Genomic DNA, 18,459 nt, shown 5'->3' on the forward strand with positions numbered 1-18,459 from the left:
ATGACCAAATTGACCACATGCTAGTTGAACCTAGCACCTAGAAACTCTAGCACTCCCTACAGTTTGCAGTACCATAAGATTCGAGCAGTAATTCATAAAAAGTTATGTGCTTTAAATTGTTTAATCATTACTTATGCGCTTACATTTACCTTGCCCTCTATGAGCAAGTAAAAATTTACCTTGTCCTATATGGTACAAGTAAAACAAAATATGTGTTGTATCTTAGGGGGAGTGTATCAGATGAGGGTGACTAGGCCCTAGCAAGTTATAAGGTTTGACTTTTGGCTAATCTGTCGCTGATTTTCTCTCGTATCTAGAAAATCTAGTTGCTCTTTGTCATGTCTTGGAAAGGCATACCTTATGGGAAAAGAGTATCCACACACACACGCATTGCTTGAGTTGAGTTGCCTATTTGGATTTTCTGTGATCAGGAAAAATTATTTGTGCTAATTGAAATCTCAACCTTCTTTCATATCTCTGTGTAGTTTTGAGATGCTCTCTGATTGTGTTATCAGTTGATTATGCATGCGTATTCAAACACTGACTTGAGAAAATTTGATCTCTGTAAAATTTTCCTCAGTTTGCTGGTGTTTCAGTGTAGAGCGTCCGGGTGGTCTCCCTAGGCGTTCGGATGGGTAGGGTACAGTCGTTTGGACGGTTCAATTTTGGAGTCCAGACCAAGCTGGAGCCTTGTCGTCCGGACGATCCGTGTCGTACGTCCGGACGCGCGTTGGTTTCATCATCCGGACGGCTTCTTTATATCGTCCGGACGCACGCGACCAGTCTGCTCCTTTCCGAGGCAGCAAGCGTCCGGACTTCATCAATCCACCGTTCAGACGGGGACCCTACAAAGGCTATAAAAACCCCTGCTCGCCGCATTCACTCTCTACCCCACAAATGTTTTCTTTTGGCTGCTTGTGAGTTAGTTGGCTTTAAGGTTTTTGGCTTTTTGCATATTCCTGTCATATTTCAGGTATTTTTCTAGTCTTATTCTCTTCAATTTTTTTTAAATTGTTAGAATGTTATTTTTCTTTAATATGAGATGCATATAGCTGCCATGTTAAAATTCCTTGGACTTTCTTGTGATCTTACTCTGTCTTTATTTTTACACAAGTCCTTTTACTGCTGTTATTCTGCCAAATTTTTGTTATCCTAACAAGAATATTTTTGGAATATTTTTTTTGGCAAAATTCTTGTTGGATCTTTTGCAGAATCATATCTGCAGGCAGTCCACCCCGCAGGGTCCGTCAGAGGCTTGTGGAAGATAGGGCTGCAATTCAGGCCAAGATCATGGACCGCACAGTCATTGCTGAGCGAAATGTCTTTTGGGCTGATATCATGGTGCCACCACTGGACAACATACTTGGCATCATCCAGACGCACAATTGGGGATATCTCCATAACTGTGTGTGTATGGTGTACACCCGACTGGTTAAACTCTTCTACGCCAACCTAGAAGTGGTGCAGAACGATGATCGTGGAGTGGTGCTTCAGTCCTCTGTTGCAGGCCATCTCATCATTGTTGATCCTCAGGTCATCAGTAACATCATCCGAGTCCCAGTGCTCGAGATTTCGGCCAGCACATACAATGAGGTGGTGCTTCCTCCTTCCCTGGACGATCTCAGGGAATTCTTCCATGTCGTTCCCCAAGGCGAGGAGCGCTTTACTGCCATCCGGATTGGTGCCCTGTCACCATCCCACCGCATGCTGGCCAAGATCATTTAGCAGAACATTTGGCTCGTTGCCCGACGTAGTGATCTGATCCTGAAACGGGCCTAGTTTGTCTATGCAGTCCACCTTCGCTTGTTTTTCTACTTGTGCAAGCACATTTTGGGGGTTATGTTAGAGGCCCGTGATGAGGGCAATGCTGATCTTTCGTCCGGATGATGTAGTATCCCATCCGGACGCGTGTCTCCGTAAGGTAAGAATCACCATTCAAAATTAACCGTCCGGACATTTGACAGCCTTGGTCCGGACGCGGGTGCAACGTAAATGGAAATTGCCGATTCGACTTCAATCGTCCGGACACCTGCCCCTCATGGTCCGAACGCACGCACTGCAGATATGGAAATTGAGTGTTGAAGAATTGCCGTCCGGATGTTCCTCTCCTATGGTCCGGACGCGCGAAGCCTTATATGGAAAATTACTTGCAGCGGACGTGCGACCGTCCGGACGATGTGTCATCCCGTCTGGACGAGGCTCTTAAACAGGAAAGATTTCCCGGCGAAATTTTCAGAAAATCTTGTCGCACCGTTGTCCATCCGGACGACCCATGTCCACCGTCAGGACGGCGCCCAGCTATATTTTGCCTGACGCTCATTTGAGCCCCCAGTCTATAAATAGAGGCTCCTAGGCATTGAGAACTGCAAGAATTCGGTATTGAATTCCACAACTGCTCAGAGACGTGATATTTCCTCTGAAGCCCTATCAAGTGTGCTGTTGCTGTGCTACATCTGAAGTCTATCTTAGAGGTCGGCTCTAAGATAAAGGATTCCATTGAAGACCCCTTCAGGTAGGGGATCTGGTTGGGAAGCATTCGTGTTGGGTTACACGTCAAAGATCAAGATATGACCACTGCATCGGGTTAATGTGAGTGTTACTGTCTTGTATCTAGCTATGTCTTCTGAATAGTGGAATTCCTGGGTTTGGCTGCCCTTGAATGGTTTTTCTCTTAATTGAGTTTCCACTTCGTCAACAAAAATTTGTGTGTCATTTATTTTCTGCTGTGTTTTAATTTTTGTTGACACTTGTGCACACACACTTTATTTTTGAAGTCAATTTCTATTTTCAGTAACTAGCTTTGTCTTACTAATAGTGGATATCCTGGGTTTGGCTACCCCGGAGTGGTTTTCTCTTAATTGAGTTTTCACTTGGTCAACAATATATTTGTCTCCTTTAATTCCGCATTTAATATTTTGTTGCACACTGTTCACACACACTGTTAATTAGAAGTCCAATATTTTTCATTTATCTTATGGAGGAGCCCTAAGGTAAAGGAATCCATAGAAGACCTGTTCAAGTAGGAGACTTGGTTGGGAGGCATTCACATTGGGTTACATGTTAGAGTGCAAGATATGATCGTTGCATATGGGTATATAAGTGGTACTGTCTTTATACTAGCTTTGTCTTCTAGTAATGGATTTCCTAGGTTTGGCTGCGCTAGAGTGGTTTTTCTTTTAATTGAATTTCTACTTTGTTAACAAAATATCTGTCTCTTTTAAATTCCGCATCTTTGATATATTGTTACACCTTGCATGCACACACGATTAAATTAGAAGTCAATTCAATTTAATTTTCAATTGGTATCAGAGCTTGGTACACACTGTTTAAGATTTATTTCTTGAGTATAATCTTTTTGACTTCTATTTATTATTATGTCTCAAACTCTTAACTTTGTTCCTGCCTTTGATGGCTCAAACTATGGCTACTGGAAAGCTCGTATGCGGTTCTTTTTTAAATCTATTGACTGCTAGCAAATTGTAGAATCCGGTTGTGTTAAGTTTGACTTGATTTTTTGGTGTGGGCCTCTCTTCAATGATAACATGATGAAGTAACTTCTAGGATAGGTAAGGTTCTTTACTTATAGGATAAGTAACTTTGAGAAGATTTTTGTGGAGAAGATATTTAGTGAAGAAGATATTTGTTTGGGGAGATATTTAGGAGCTAACTTCATTGAGAAGTTATGTAAATATCTCTTATCCTAAAGGCATCTTAATCATGACTTACCCGAAGTCATAATTGTAAAGATAACTTTGAGAAGCAACTTGGGTTACACGTTGCTTTACTTCACTACTTACTTCACTTATGGTAGTACACGGCCATAAGTGAAAGTGTGGAAATCCAAAGAATCTCAAAGCAAAAGAAAAAGAAAGAAGCAAAGAAGGAAAGTTTATCCTTCTTGGTGTGCGGTACAAAGCAAAAGAAAGAGAGGTTTTCTCCTTTTGATGTATCGTACAGCAATACACAAGAGAGTAATCTGGATGTATTGGGGCTTTGGGCTTTGAGTGATTTTCTCCCTATAACTATTTTTAATAAGTGAATTTTCTCTGCGTCTCCAACAGTGGATGTACCTCAGTTTGAGGGAACCATTTAAATTTGGTGTCATCTATGGTTGATTTATTTTTCCTTGTCTTCTTAATTTTTTGCATGTCACCGGTCCTAGGAAAATAGGACTTATTTCTTAACAACTGGTATCAGAGCAATTTTCTTGGTTAGAGCCATGGTCAAGTTCGAGTGGGAGCGATGGCAATAGAAGAAGGGAGGATTGTAATTGAAAAATTCAATGGCACAGATTTTGGGTACTGGAAAGTGCAGATTGAAGATATTCTCTATTCGAAGGATCTTTATCAACCACTTTTGGGAGAACAACCTGATGACATGTATGATAACAAGTGGGCCTTGCTTGATCGTAAGGCCCTGGCACTTATCAAGTTATCATTGTCAAAATCAGTGGCGTACAATGTTGTAAAGGAGAAGACCACAGCAGGTCTAATGGCGGCTTTGTCAAGCATGTACGAGAAGCCGTCGACTAACAACAAGGTTGTAATACCCGGTATTACCACATGCTTAAGCATTAATTTATTAATATGAAATTAACATACATATATAAAGAGATTCATGCATTCTGAGCCAACCATAGTTGATCGAGCGACATTCGTTGGGAGTCGATCGATTGCGTTTATATTCGATCGAGCGATGAGCAATTAATCGATAATATAAGCGATCAAACGGAAGTCGATCGATCAATTTAATATCGATCGTGCGAATTCACATTCGATGTCGATCGAGCGACTAAAATGTCGATTGAGCGACTTTCTACTGCAGTGTAATGCAGTGTTCATGTAATCGACAGATCAAGATTTTAATTCCAAATATCTTCGAACCCACTTTTTGTAACTACATTCAGAGGATTAAAAACGTGATTAGTTAAGTTCGTTAGCAAAATTTAGTTAGTTTATAACTAAGTTAGATTAAGATAAGATTTGTAAAATCTTAAAGATTAGATTTTATTCCTTTAATCATTTCAAAGTGCCAGTGCTGCAAATCTGACCATTGAGGATGTGAAATGCTGGGAGGATCTCAACCAGTGAAGCCCTGATATAAACCATGCATGGGTGCAAACGAAGGTGAAGGAAAAACTAGAAAAATGGAGGGGAAGTGTTGCTGTTTTCAGTTTCTGTTCTTCTTCTTTTGAGTGCTGAAACTTTAAGATTAAAGTTTCATCACTTCTCTTCCTTTTCCAGTAATTATAAGCTACTTTTGAAGCCCTCCTAACACTCTTAAACTTCAGCAAAAACCAGATTTAAACCCACCAAAACAGCCCCTGTTTTTGGATACAAAAACAGAAGAGTTTTGATTACTTCTCTTTCTCTTGGTGTGGAACTTTCTGGTGCAGACTCTGGACTTCTTGATCAGTATAACAACAAGCCAAATAGGTAAGATCTTGGTTCGTATCTCCATTGGATGAATAACTTACTAGAATAACTTTGTTTAAGATAAAACAAGTATATATATGTGTTTATGTGTATATATATATATATGTCTGTGTGTGTTTATCTATATGAATGTGTTTATATGTGTGTATATATATATATAACCTGTTGTTGAGTGTTGAGAGTGCTGGATGTGTGTGTGTGCTTTGGTTAGTGAGGGAATGATGAGAGAAGAGACTTTTGTGAGTTTATGGTATGTGTTTTGGTGATGGGCAGTAGGTGAGTGTGGGATGGCAATGTGATGTTTTGAAAGAAATAGGAGAGGAAGGAGAGAGTTAAATGAGTAGTGGGGATGGTGAAGTGTGTGTTGTGTGTGTGTTAAAGAAGAAGAAAATGAGTTGAGTGTGATGAGAAGGTGGCAGGTTTTTGAAGAAGGAAAGGTGAAGTATAGTGCATGTGTGTGTTTCGGGTGAAGAGGGAGAGAAACATGTGTATATATATATATATAATGTGAATATAAAATGTATGGAACTTATGTATAAGTATGTGTTGATATTTTTTTATAGACAAAAAGGGATATATTTTGTTATGAAAGTATATTTTTATGACATAGTTAGGCTACTTTAATATCAAGCGTTTAATGTATTAATGTCGTTATCCTGTTTAACTTGGGATGAACAGAATAATAATATTTTATACCTATTTATGTATAAGATATTTTATAAATATTAGACATAGTTAAAATGTCGTCCAAATAGAGTTGATAAGTAAATGAATTCGTTAAGTATTGCTTTAATTAGTTTATTAATGCATAAATGTAATTATACAGTTAGTCGGGCTTAATTTGCGAACGGAACTGTAAGTATTTCTATACTTACTGAGGGATGTGAACCTTTCATTAATATTGTGTTTACTATGTTATTTATTTGGGTGTGCATGTGATCTTACATATTTTAAATTTTTAATTAAACTGCTTAATAGCGAGCTGGTAGGCAGAGGGGGTTATAGGCCAGTGGTGGGACCATCAGATCCCGGTTGAACCTAATAAATAACCTGACGGTGGGACCTTTAGCTTCCAGTAACAAACAACTAAACTTTAAGTGAGAGGACTGTAATCCCTGGTGAACCCGCTAATGCCGGACCCATGATTTCACGAACGAGTGGTGTCTAAGAAAGATGATTATAATTAAGACACTGCATTAAAACTATCACATTACTGCTTTATGATTATGTTTATGTACAGTTTATGTCTATGTTTCGCAAAATGGATTATACATTGCATGTACATGTGATCATGAAGTTATATATTCATTGTGCTGCATTTTATAAATAAACTAGTATTCATTTTATTAATAGAAACGGTTGACTCACTTTGTATTTTCTTCTGTATTTTTCTTCTCCCATGTTAAACATTAATACAGGTCTTGAGGATGAGGAATATCAGGATTTCACTGAGGGCTGGATTGATCCTGATAGTAGGTGATGAGACTGTGATGTCTCTAGTTTTTGTGGATTACTATGTGGTAGTCTATATTATACTTAGGACGGATATTATGTTCATATTCCTGTTGTATTGTAATGATAATGATACTTTAGATAACTTAGTTATTTTATTCGTGCCCTGCGTGGCACGAGACCTATCTTATGTGTAATGACTTAATTACACTTGCTTTTATTATATGAGGTATTTTATTAGAAACTCTGGTATGATAGCTATGTTCTTAACGAAAATAATTATTGACTTCTAAAACAAACGAAGTGTGTGTGTTTGTGTGTAAACAAATATCTTAAATGCGGAATTTAAATAAGAAAAGATATTTGTTACGAATTGGAAACTCTATGAAGAGAAAAACCACTCCGGGGTAGCCAAACCCAGAAAATTCACAATCCAAAAACAAAGCTAGTTACAAGACACTCGTATTCACATAACCCTATGCAGTAGTCATACCTTTAACTCTGACATGTAGCCCAACACGAATGCTTCCCAACCAGATCCTCCACCTGAAGGGGTCTTTGATGGATTCCTTTACCTTAGGGCCGACCCTTAAGATAGACTTCACACGAACACTTGATCACACACTGGTAACGGCTTGAGAGCTACCGGATCTTCGATTCTCCCTAAATACCCTCTCAAAGCACTATGGAATTTTCTGTCAAATTCTGTATAAAATACCAGCCTAGAGCCCCTATTTATAGGCTTAAAGAGACCTTAAAAACTGCTGAGATTCAGACTCTGGTTGTTGAGCGTCCGGACGGAAGTTAGCCACGTCCATACGGTTTTTTGTGATATGTTCTCAGAAATAGAGCAATTTTATGTTTATCAGAATCACATCCAGATGGCTTAACCGAGTTTCTGGACGGTCTTCGCTAAAATCATTTCCGCGTTCGAACGGAACTCTGGAATATTCTGAATAACTGGATATCTTCCGGACGTGTTGCCGAGTTGTCCAAACGTCTTGCAGCGACTTCCCAAACAGTGTCGACTTCTGAAATACAACTCCTTGTTGAATACTGATTGACAAAGTGTCCGGACGGTGTTGCTCTGACGTCCGGACGTCTTCAATGTTTATCTGTAAGACACTGCGGGGCGTTCGGACGCCTTCAAAGGCTCGTCTGGATGGTTGCACAGGAACTGGTTGGTTTGTCTTGGTTTTTACAATGGACTCTTTATGGATATCTTCTAGAAGCTTGTGAAAAGTAAATGTCTGAATACATGAAGATTCTGACTTTGCTGTGTGGGGAGCTTTTCTTAGTCTATCAGAGAACTTCTTGTTGAATTTATTATTTTTCGTGAACTACTCGAAGTTCTTGGCTAACGTTGCCACCGCATCTTCATCAATGTCAGAGTCTTCGTCAGATGAGACTCTAGATTTCTTCTTAGATGCCTTAGATGCCTTGAGGGCAGTAGTTTTTGCCTTTCTGACTGGAGATAAGGAGAATTCATATGTCTGAAGAGATCCTACCAACTCTTCAATCTTCATCTCCTCTAGATCTTTGCTTTCTTCTATAGTTGTCACTTTAATCCTGAAACGCTCAGGCAAAGATCTTAGTATTTTTTGGATGAGTTTTACATCTGAGATTTGCTTCTCATGACTCACCATTGAGTTTCTTAGGTCGCTAATCTTAGTGTAAAACTCCCCGAAGGTCTCTTCTTCTAGCATCTTAATTTCTTCAAATTTAGAAATCAACATTTGAAGTTTGGCAGATTTTACCAGTTTTTGCCTTCATATGTTGTTTCTAGAATTTGCCATGCATCTTTAGCAACTTCACAATCTGACATTCTTGCGAATTCAGATGGTGAAAGTGCTTGACATAGTGCATGGAAGGCTTTATCATTGGAGAGTCGCACGCTTGTTTGAGAAATAGTAATTTCGTCTGTTTCTTCTGGTTTAATCCAACTAGTTTCAACAATTTTCTAGACGTCAATTGATTTTAAAAAGAAGCCCATGCGGGCTTTCCAATAGCCATAGTTCGTCCCATCAAAGGGCAGAACTAAATTAAGATTTTGAGACATTATATAAATACACAAAATAGAAGTCAAGAGATTACACTCAAGAAATAAATCTAAAACAGAGTGTACCAAGCTCTGATATCAATTGAAAATAAATATTTAGTTAATATTGTAGCAAAAGTTGATTCTATTTCCTAGATATATTGTAAGGACTTTTCACACCAAGCCACTTGTGGTAAGATGATGCATCTTGTGGTATTTTTCTTTGGCACTTAACAGCAAAAAAAAAAAAAAAAAAAGCAATTGAGAGTATGTTTTGGGTTTGGTATTAAACACGAAGTCAAGTCAACGTTAATTTCACGTGAGTTTCTTTTGTTGAATTTAACATAGAGAATTTAGGAATTTGGAAAGGAGGATAATTTTTCTTACTATTTAATTTAGATAATATTCACTCCTCTCTCACTCTCTCACTCTCTACATCATGGCTTCCATACCTGTTCTACTCCTACTGCTTGTTTTCCTACTTCCTGATTATGCAAACGCTCAACGCAACCAAACCAAGGAGATATGCTTGGGCTCTTCACTTTCCCCAAATGAAAACCGTACTTCATGGCTCTCAGCCTCTGGCTATTTTGCATTTGGTTTCTACCCACGTGGTGATGGCTTTGCTATCGGCATTTGGCTTATTAATCAAAATGAGAAGACGGTCACCTGGACTGCCAATCGAGATTATCCACCTGTCTCCTCAAATGCTACACTGGACCTAACCAGAGATGGTCTGCTGCTTCGAGCTGGACCATACAATATTTCTGATGATCTGAGTGAACCTGCAGTTTCAGCTGCGATGCTTGATTCGGGTAATTTTGTGCTCTACAACTATAATTCGGATGTTATCTGGCAAACCTATGATTTTCCAACTGACACCATATTGGGAGGTCAAACCATATTGGGAGGTCACGATCCGTCTGCTGACGACTATGGATTGGTTTCGAGTGTGTCTAAGTCAAACCAATCGACTGGACGATATTCTCTTCTTATTCAGCATGACCGAGAGCTTGTTGCCCGCCCTGTAAACTCCTCGGATGAATTTGATGAGTCATATGACACTTTCTGGTTTGCTGAAACAAAGACCCGGTCTGCTGAAACAACGGCCGGTGGTCCCTTTATAGACCTCACTCTTAATCTTTCAGGCGTTCTATTCCTACGCGGGATGAGCGTACGCATTTTGGCAAGCAGCCACTATCCTGACAACAAAAATGGAACTATTATCCACCGCGCAACACTTGATGCGGATGGGATCTTTAGATTGTATGTACACCAGTACTTTGAGAGCGATAATAGCTCAAGTATGTTGGTGGAATGGAAGGCGTTGGCGAGCCAGTGTGAAGTCAGCGGTTTCTGTGGATTCAACAGTTACTGCTCAGTTGACGGCAACAAAGCTCTCTGCAACTGTTTTCCTGGATTTCATTTCGTCAACACCAGCAACAAGTTCCTGGGCTGCTTCAGGAACTTCGATGACAATGCTTTCACACGCAGTGAAAATCCAGCGATGCAGTACGGGGTCGATCATTTGGAGAACATAATGTGGAGTGATTATCCTTACTCGGTGGTACAAATGAAGAAGGAAGATTGCGGCAAATCTTGCTTGGAAGATTGTAATTGTGCGGCCGTATTATATACGGGTGGTAGTTGCAACAAATATAAACTTCCACTGAGATATAGTAGAGTAAGTAAAAACATATCAGCTACGGCTTTCTTCAAAGTGATTAGGAGAATACCCGTTGGTCAAAAAGTCTTGCCCGAGAGCAAAAGAGGTCTGGTTTTTATTCTTGCCATAACCTTGGGTTCCATTATTTCATGCCTTTGTGTCATTTTTGCCATCTATACTCTGTTCAGATACAGACATCAAGTTTACAGGTATAGAAGTCTGTCAGAAAATACAAATTTGGAATTGATTGAAGAGTTTGCTTTGCGACCATATTCTTACAATGAGCTTGAGAAAGCGACAGAAGGCTTCAAGGAAGAGTTAGGTAAGGGCTCTTTTGGCGTTGTTTACAAAGGAACTATATCTGGAGGTAACAAAACTATTGCTGTTAAAAGACTAGAGAAAATTGTGGAAGAAGGACATAGGGAATTTCGAGCTGAAATTACAGCAATTGCACGAACTCATCACCGAAACTTGGTTCGATTGCTTGGATTTTGTATTGAGGGCACTAAAAAGCTCCTTGTTTATGACTTCATGAGCAATGGCTCACTTGCAGATCTTCTCTTCAAGGCTGAGATGCGGCCCATTTGGAAAGAAAGAGTAAGAATTGCACGGGATGTGGCAAGAGGGATCCTCTATTTGCATGAAGAGTGTGAAGTCCATATCATCCACTGCAACATAAAGCCCCAAAACATACTCATGGATGATACATGGACCGCAAAGATCTCTGATTTTGGGTTGGCAAAGCAGTTACTGCCAAATCAATCAAGAACAGCTGTGGAGGCCCCAGGGACAACTGGGTACTTCTACTTAGCACCCGAATGGAAAAAGAACGCCTTGATATCGGTAAAAGCAGACATATACAGTTTTGGTATTGTGCTTTTAGAGATTGTATGCTGTAGAAGCAGCATAGAGGTAAATGTCCCAATTCCAGCCGAGATAAATCTTTTTAGTTGGGTTTATAATTGCTTTATGGCTGGAGAGTTGGACAAGCTTGTTGAAGATGAAGAAGTGGACTTCGTGACTCTGGAAAGAATGGTGAAAGTGGGGTTATGGTGCATTCAAGAAGATCCAGCTTTGCGTCCTTCAATGAAAAATGTAATCTTGATGTTGGAAGGGACAATGGATATTCCAGTCCCACCATCTGTAGTTGGTTCCCTTGTTTGATCATTGTTAGATGGGGCCTTTGACTATCTCATTTGAAAATTAATTAGTATTCAGTAAAGGAAGCTAAATCTTTTTATGTCAATCGAAATCACACTCCACAAAACATGTTTTAAGAGTTGTCTACGTGAATAGAGTGGTACTATTGCACCCCAACAATCCTTTCCTCAACGCAACACTCTCACAAATTGAACCGATGATCCTGACTCTGATCCAATTGTTTTTTATACCATTTGTTGTATCGATCAAATTTGCCTTGACAAGGAAAAGTTCATTTGACAAGATCGCAAATTTGAATCAATCAAACAATTGGATTAGAGCCAAGATCATAGGTTTGTGTTGCAAGAGCGTCACGTTGAGGGAGAGATTGTTGGGATGCAATAGTGTCGCTCTACTCACGTGGATGGCTCCTATAGCATGCCTTGCAGGGTGCGATTTTGAATGCCATAAAAGGCTTTGGCTTCTCTTAATTACTACACCAATTGATTTTCAGATAAAATAGTCAAAGACCCAATACAACATAAAATGAGAACCTTTTTTTTTTATCGAAGTTTATAGCAATCAACCTATTCTTGTGTATGCATATGTCAACAAACATTTGTATGAATGAACGACTATATGTATTATACACTCTAGCCTACTTTCTTTTTCCTTGGTTTTTTTCTTAAGATTGATGCCATGCAAAATCTAACTTCTTGGTTTTTTTTCTTTGAATTGAGGTCTTATGCGCAATTTCAACACTTGTAGATCTAGTTACATCCAAATTACTATATCATGTATGTGATATCGCCTGATCAACTATGTATGGAAAGACTTGGGAGAGATAGAACAAAACAAATCAAAAAACGAGGATGAAAACACAAGGTTAAGAAGTTCTAAAAACTAGCTCGATTGACCAAGGTTGTACATATGGCAAACTCATAATTTTTGGCGAAAAAAGTGAAGCTCGATTGACCAAAACTCCACTTCACAGCTATGTCAGTCTGAACTAACTTAGATTTGACTCACATGCGTGGTCGGTGGACCGAGTGTCAGCCCAATCGACCACTCATTGTAACACCAGTGTGAAACTCTATAAAAAGAGGTTTGGATGTTCACAATTTTCACACCAAGTAAGAGGCATGAGAGTGATGTATGGCAGTTCTCAATGAAACCTACTTTAATAAAAGGGTTATATTATGTGACTCTAGTATCAGATGGGGGCCTACGTCATTGCGTTGGAAAGCTCATTCAAAGGGATAGAAAGTCATGTTTCATGAAGGTTTGCTCATTTCAATGTTTACTCAGTCAAAATGGATTGTAAAGAGAAGACTGAAAATCTCGACATAATAGCTCGTCTATAGTTTATGTTCGAATGAGCTTTAGCACAAGTTGGCAAAATAGCTCGTTTGATAACCCGTCTAAAGTTGGGTTTGAACGAGCTGCTAAAGCAATTCTGAATTCAAGCCAATATACTATGGAATCACAGTGTCAAAGAAACTTACTCATTCAAACAGGCTACAATGAATTTTTGTAAACCGATTTTATTTCAATGTTTTCTTAGGGCTAAGAGTCTAGGTAGTATAAATATATGTTATGGCCATCTAGAGCCTCAATTTTTTTATGAGTTTATGATGTGTTTTGATCAGTTATCAATATAAAATACTTAGACAATCACTACAAAAAACACTGTAAATCGCCGCGTGTCTACAGTAACCGTTACTGTAGACACGCGGCCATATGGCAGCGTGTGTCTACGCCCCACGTGGCCAGATGGGGCGTAGAAACAATTGGCCGCATGTATAAATTACACGCGGCCAGATGGCAGCGTGTAATTTATACACGCGGCCAGATGGCCGCGTGTATAAATTACACGTGTCAAACAGAATGCCACGTGTATAAAAATACACGTGGCTAACTGGTGTATTCCAGAAAAATATTTTTGGAATTCTTTTTTTTTTTTAAAAAAAAAAAAAACAAACAAACAAACAAATAGTATGTACATGATAATATTACTATGTACCCTATACCAAATTAGAGTTTATAAACTAATTAGTTTTGTACAGTACTTGTAGTTAAATATTTTTGAATTTATTTATATAAAAAATTCTTATTATATACCCCAACAATAAATTTGTGCTATATTTAGTATGTATTGTACTTATAGTTATGTTTTAGGGTTTACATGCAGGTTGAGTTTCTTGAATATGGTTTATGCGTTAGGACTTAATTTATTGTATGTGTAGTACATACTCTCAAGGTTAGGGTTCGTAGAACATCCATTTGAATGTGTTCGCCTTGTGGTCCCGATCATTATAGCATACCTTACACAAGTATAAAATTGCATGCCTCTATCATTTGATCTAGTTCAATGTTCAAAACTTGGTCGAACTATCATTTGATCCTAGAGTTAGGGTTTATCACTATATATATAGTATATATATTTAGGGTTAGGGTTTATGGCTTATACATATAGTACATACACTTAATATTAGGGTTAAGGTTAGGGTTTATGGCTTATACATATAGTACATACACTTAATATTAGGGTTAAGGTTAGGGTTTATGGCTTACATATAATACATACACTTAATATTAGGGTTAAGGTTAGGGTTTATGGCTTACATATATATGGTACATACACTTAAGATTAGGGTTAAGATTATGGGTTTTAGGGTTCAATTTTATGGTCAGGGTTTAGTATAGTATATATATATATATACTTAGGGTTATGATTTAGTTTTAATTTATAGTTTACGGTTTAGTTTTATGGCTTAGGGTTTAGCAATTTCTACAGTTCATACACTTAAGGTTTAACAATTTGTGTAGTACATACACTTAGGGTTGCATGTGTTTGTGTTTGTATTTGTATTTGTATTTGTATTTGTATTTCAAATCTATCTTGTCATATTATGTATATACATATATATAATATGCATGCATGCATGTAAACGGCGTGCCGAAACTATATACCTTTATAGTTACTTGTATATACCCTAACATTGGTGTTTATGGCTATATATATATATATAGTATACTTATATAGCTATATACAGTATAGCTATATATAGTATATATATACACTTAAGATTAGGGTTTATAGATATATATAATAACGTTGTATATACACTTAGTGTTAAGGTTTATGTTTATATAGAGTACTAAATGCATAATTAACCCAAATTTGTGCTATATATATATGCATAATTATACGGCGAGGAACAAAAAAACAATATGCAACATAACAAAGTACATACACTTAGGGTTAGGGTTTATGACTATATATAGTATATAAACATAGGGTTAGGGGTTATGGGCTACGTGCAATATGTTTATAGTATATTTACGTTTTACGTGTTGAGTACTTTACATATATATGGTATACTTATAAGTAAACCCTAACTCTAATTAGGATTTACGTTAATGGAATACTAATCTAACAAAACCCTAACCCTATATATATATATATATGACCTATATATATATATATAAAACTTAACAGAGACTTAGGGTTTAAGAATTAGTTTTAGGGTTATCGTTTAGGGTTTAGTTTTATGGGTTAGAGTTTACGTAAACGTTAACACTATATATATTACATACACTTAGGGTCGGATTAGGGTTTGTGTTTACAAATACAAATATATATATATATATATATATATATATATATATATATATATATATATATATATAATTTTTCGTTTTTTTTTTAAAAAATAAAAAAAATAAAAAAAATAAAAAACAGATAGAGACGTGTATTATTATACACTTCTCTAATTGGCCGCGTGGCATTACGCCACGCGGCCAATTTTTGGCCAGGTGACCTGCGCGGGACAATTCCCGCGCGCCACCTGGCCTCGTTTTTAATTAATTAAAAAAAATAAAATAAAAACAGGGTAGCTTCTAGAGGAAGCTACCCCATGCGATCCACTCATTTCTCTCCCTCACCTCTCTCTCTCTCTCTCCCTCTCCGTCCACCGACCACCGACCACCGCCCTCCGGTGTCTTCTCCGGCCAGCTCCCTCTCCGGCCGTCACTGCACCACGTGGGTTGGCCCAATAGGTGCATGCTCTCTCTCTCTCTCTCTCTATCTCTCTCTCTCTCTCTAGCTCTCTCTCTCTAACCGAACCAGGTCCTATCTCTCTCTACATCTCCCTCCCTCTCTCTCTCTCTCTCTCTCTTTCTCTCTGTCTCTGTCTCTATCTCTCTGTCTCTCTCTAGCTCTCTCTCTCTAGGTCTCTCTCTCTCTCTCTCTAACCGAACCAGGTCCTATCTCTCTCTACATCTCCCTCTCTCTCTCTCTCTCTATCTCTCTGTCTCTCTCTAACCGAACTACAGTAGGTCCGGACCTCTCTCTCTCTACACCCATCTCTCTGACTCTCTCTCTCTCTGAAACCTCTCTCTCTCTCTCTCTCTCTCTCTCTCTCTCTCTCTCTCTGTGCCTTGTACGTGAATATTATTTTGGGACTAATATGTTTTAATGCAGGTACATTTTGGCTAAGGAGCATACAAATCACTCAAAAAAAATATATTTGTGAGTAATTTTAGCATTAATTTTTTTTCTTTATTTTTGGCTATAATAAATTGGTGCATTTAAATTAATTTGTTTAAAATCTGTTTCTAATTTTTTTAATAGTTTCATATAATAATTGTGGATTTAGCAATTAATAATGGTCTATGCAATGCTGTTAATTTTGTTGGGTTTGAATATCTATTGTTGTGTAATTTTATGTATTTTGATGTGGTTGGTCGTTATGCATGAAAAATATTCGTATAGTTGTGGTATTTTTTTTTTTTTTTGTAATATGTTTTACTGTACTACGAATTGGTGTGTGGATTATTATTTGTGGTAAGTATTTTATTAACTTCATCATAAAATCAATGATCCAAACCAATAAAATATAAATAACTATGCGGTACTATTTCAACAATTTTTGGGTTTTTTAAGAACAAAGAAAAAAAGTTTAATTGTTCATTTTCAGGTAATTTTTTTACAAACAAAAAAAAAACATTTCAAAGTAAACTCGCTATTATTTTATAATAAAATGATCGTATCCAACGATTATTGGATAGATACAGAAAATTAAATTTGGCCACCGTCTACCATTTATAATAATTCTTTTTATTATTCAATTTATAACAAACGTGTAAACAATAAACCCTAAACCCTAAATCAAAACCAATATAAAAATCCCTATGATCAAATCTCAAAACCAAACCCCTAAGCTTTATACTCTAAAAAACAAGCAAAAACCATAAACCCTAAACCCTAGCCCAAAATACCGTTCACCCTAAAAACCCTAAACCCTACAAAAGAGTGAAATTTTTTTATTACTTTTTTATTTTAGTTAAACCCTAAACCCTAACCTTAAAACCCTAACCCTAAAAACTAAACCCTAAAAACCTAAATCCTAACCTTAAAACCCTAAAACCTAAACCCTAAACCCTAAACTCTAACCTTAAAACCCTAACCCTAAAAACTAAACCGTAAAAACTAAACCCTAAAAACCTAAACCCTAAACCCTAAACCCTAACCTTAAAACCCTAACCCTAAAAACCTAAACCCTAACCCTAAAAACTAAACCTTCAAAACCTAAACCCTAATCCTAAAAACTAAACCCTAACAACCTAAACCCTAAATCCTAAACCCTAAAACCTAAACCCTAACCTTAAAACCCTAACCCTAAAAACTAAACCTTCAAAACCTAAACCCTAACCTTTTTAACCCTAACCCTAAAAACTAAACCCTAAAAACCTAAACCATAACCTTAAAACCCTAACAACCCTAAACCCTAACCCTAAAAACTAAACCCTAACCTTTTTAACCCTAACCCTAAAAAAAGAAACCTTAAAACTCTAAACCATAAATAAATAAAGACGAATATTAAAAAAGAAAAAATTAATAAAGGGAGAGATCTCTTTTTTTTTTAATTACTTTTTATGGTGAGGTAAACCCAAACCCTAACCCTACAAACTAAACCCTAAACACCTAAAACCCTAAACCCTACAAATATTTTTACCTAAACCCTAAACCCTAACCCTAAAAACTAAACCCTAAAAACCTAAACCCTAAACCCTAAACCCTAAACCCTAAACCTAAACCCTAACCTTAAAAACTAAACCCTAAACCCTAAACCTAAACCCTAACCTTAAAAACTAAACCCTTAAAACCGAAACCCTAAAAACTAAACCCTAAAAACCTAAACCCTAACCTTAAAAACTAAACCCTTAAAACCCTAACCCTAAAAACTAAACCCTTAAAACCTAAACTCTAACCTTTTTAACCCTAACCCTAAAAACTAAACCCTAACAACCTAAGCCCTAACCTTTAAACCGAACCCTAAAAACTAGAACCCTAAAAACCTAAACCCTAACCTTAAAAACTAAACCCTTAAAACCCTAACCCTAAAAACTAAACCCTTAAAACCTAAACTCTAACCTTTTTAACCCTAACCCTAAAAACTAAACCCTAACAACCTAAGCCCTAACCTTTAAACCCAAACCCTAAAAACTAGAACCCTAAAAACCTAAACCCTAACCTTAAAAACTAAACCCTTGAAACCTAAACCCTAACCTTTTTAACCATAACCCTAACAACCTAAGCCCTAACCTTTAAACCCAAACCCTAAAAACTAGAACCCTAAAAACCTAAACCCTAACCTTAAAAACTAAACCCTTAAAACCCTAACCCTAAAAACTAAACCCTAACAACCTAATCCCTAACCTTT

At 37.4% G+C, this 18,459-nt stretch overlaps 1 protein-coding gene across 1 annotated transcript; it reads left to right on the forward strand.

The window, feature by feature from the left end:
- The first annotated feature begins 9,364 nt into the window (after positions 1 to 9,364).
- On the forward strand, positions 9,365 to 11,831 carry LOC133856745 (G-type lectin S-receptor-like serine/threonine-protein kinase LECRK1). Its single transcript, XM_062291792.1, has one exon. The coding sequence runs from the start codon at positions 9,365 to 9,367 to the stop codon at positions 11,753 to 11,755; it is 2,391 nt and encodes a 796-aa protein (XP_062147776.1). The 3' UTR covers positions 11,756 to 11,831.
- Positions 11,832 to 18,459: the final 6,628 nt, after the last annotated feature.

The sequence above is a fragment of the Alnus glutinosa genome, chromosome 14, assembly GCF_958979055.1.
Source record: "Alnus glutinosa chromosome 14, dhAlnGlut1.1, whole genome shotgun sequence".
NCBI classification, from domain to species: Eukaryota; Viridiplantae; Streptophyta; class Magnoliopsida; order Fagales; family Betulaceae; genus Alnus; species Alnus glutinosa.

Coding starts and splice junctions, on each gene's coding strand:
- LOC133856745 (XM_062291792.1), top strand. CDS start 9,365: ATGGCTTCCATACCTGTTCTACTCCTACTGCTTGTTTTCCTACTTCCT.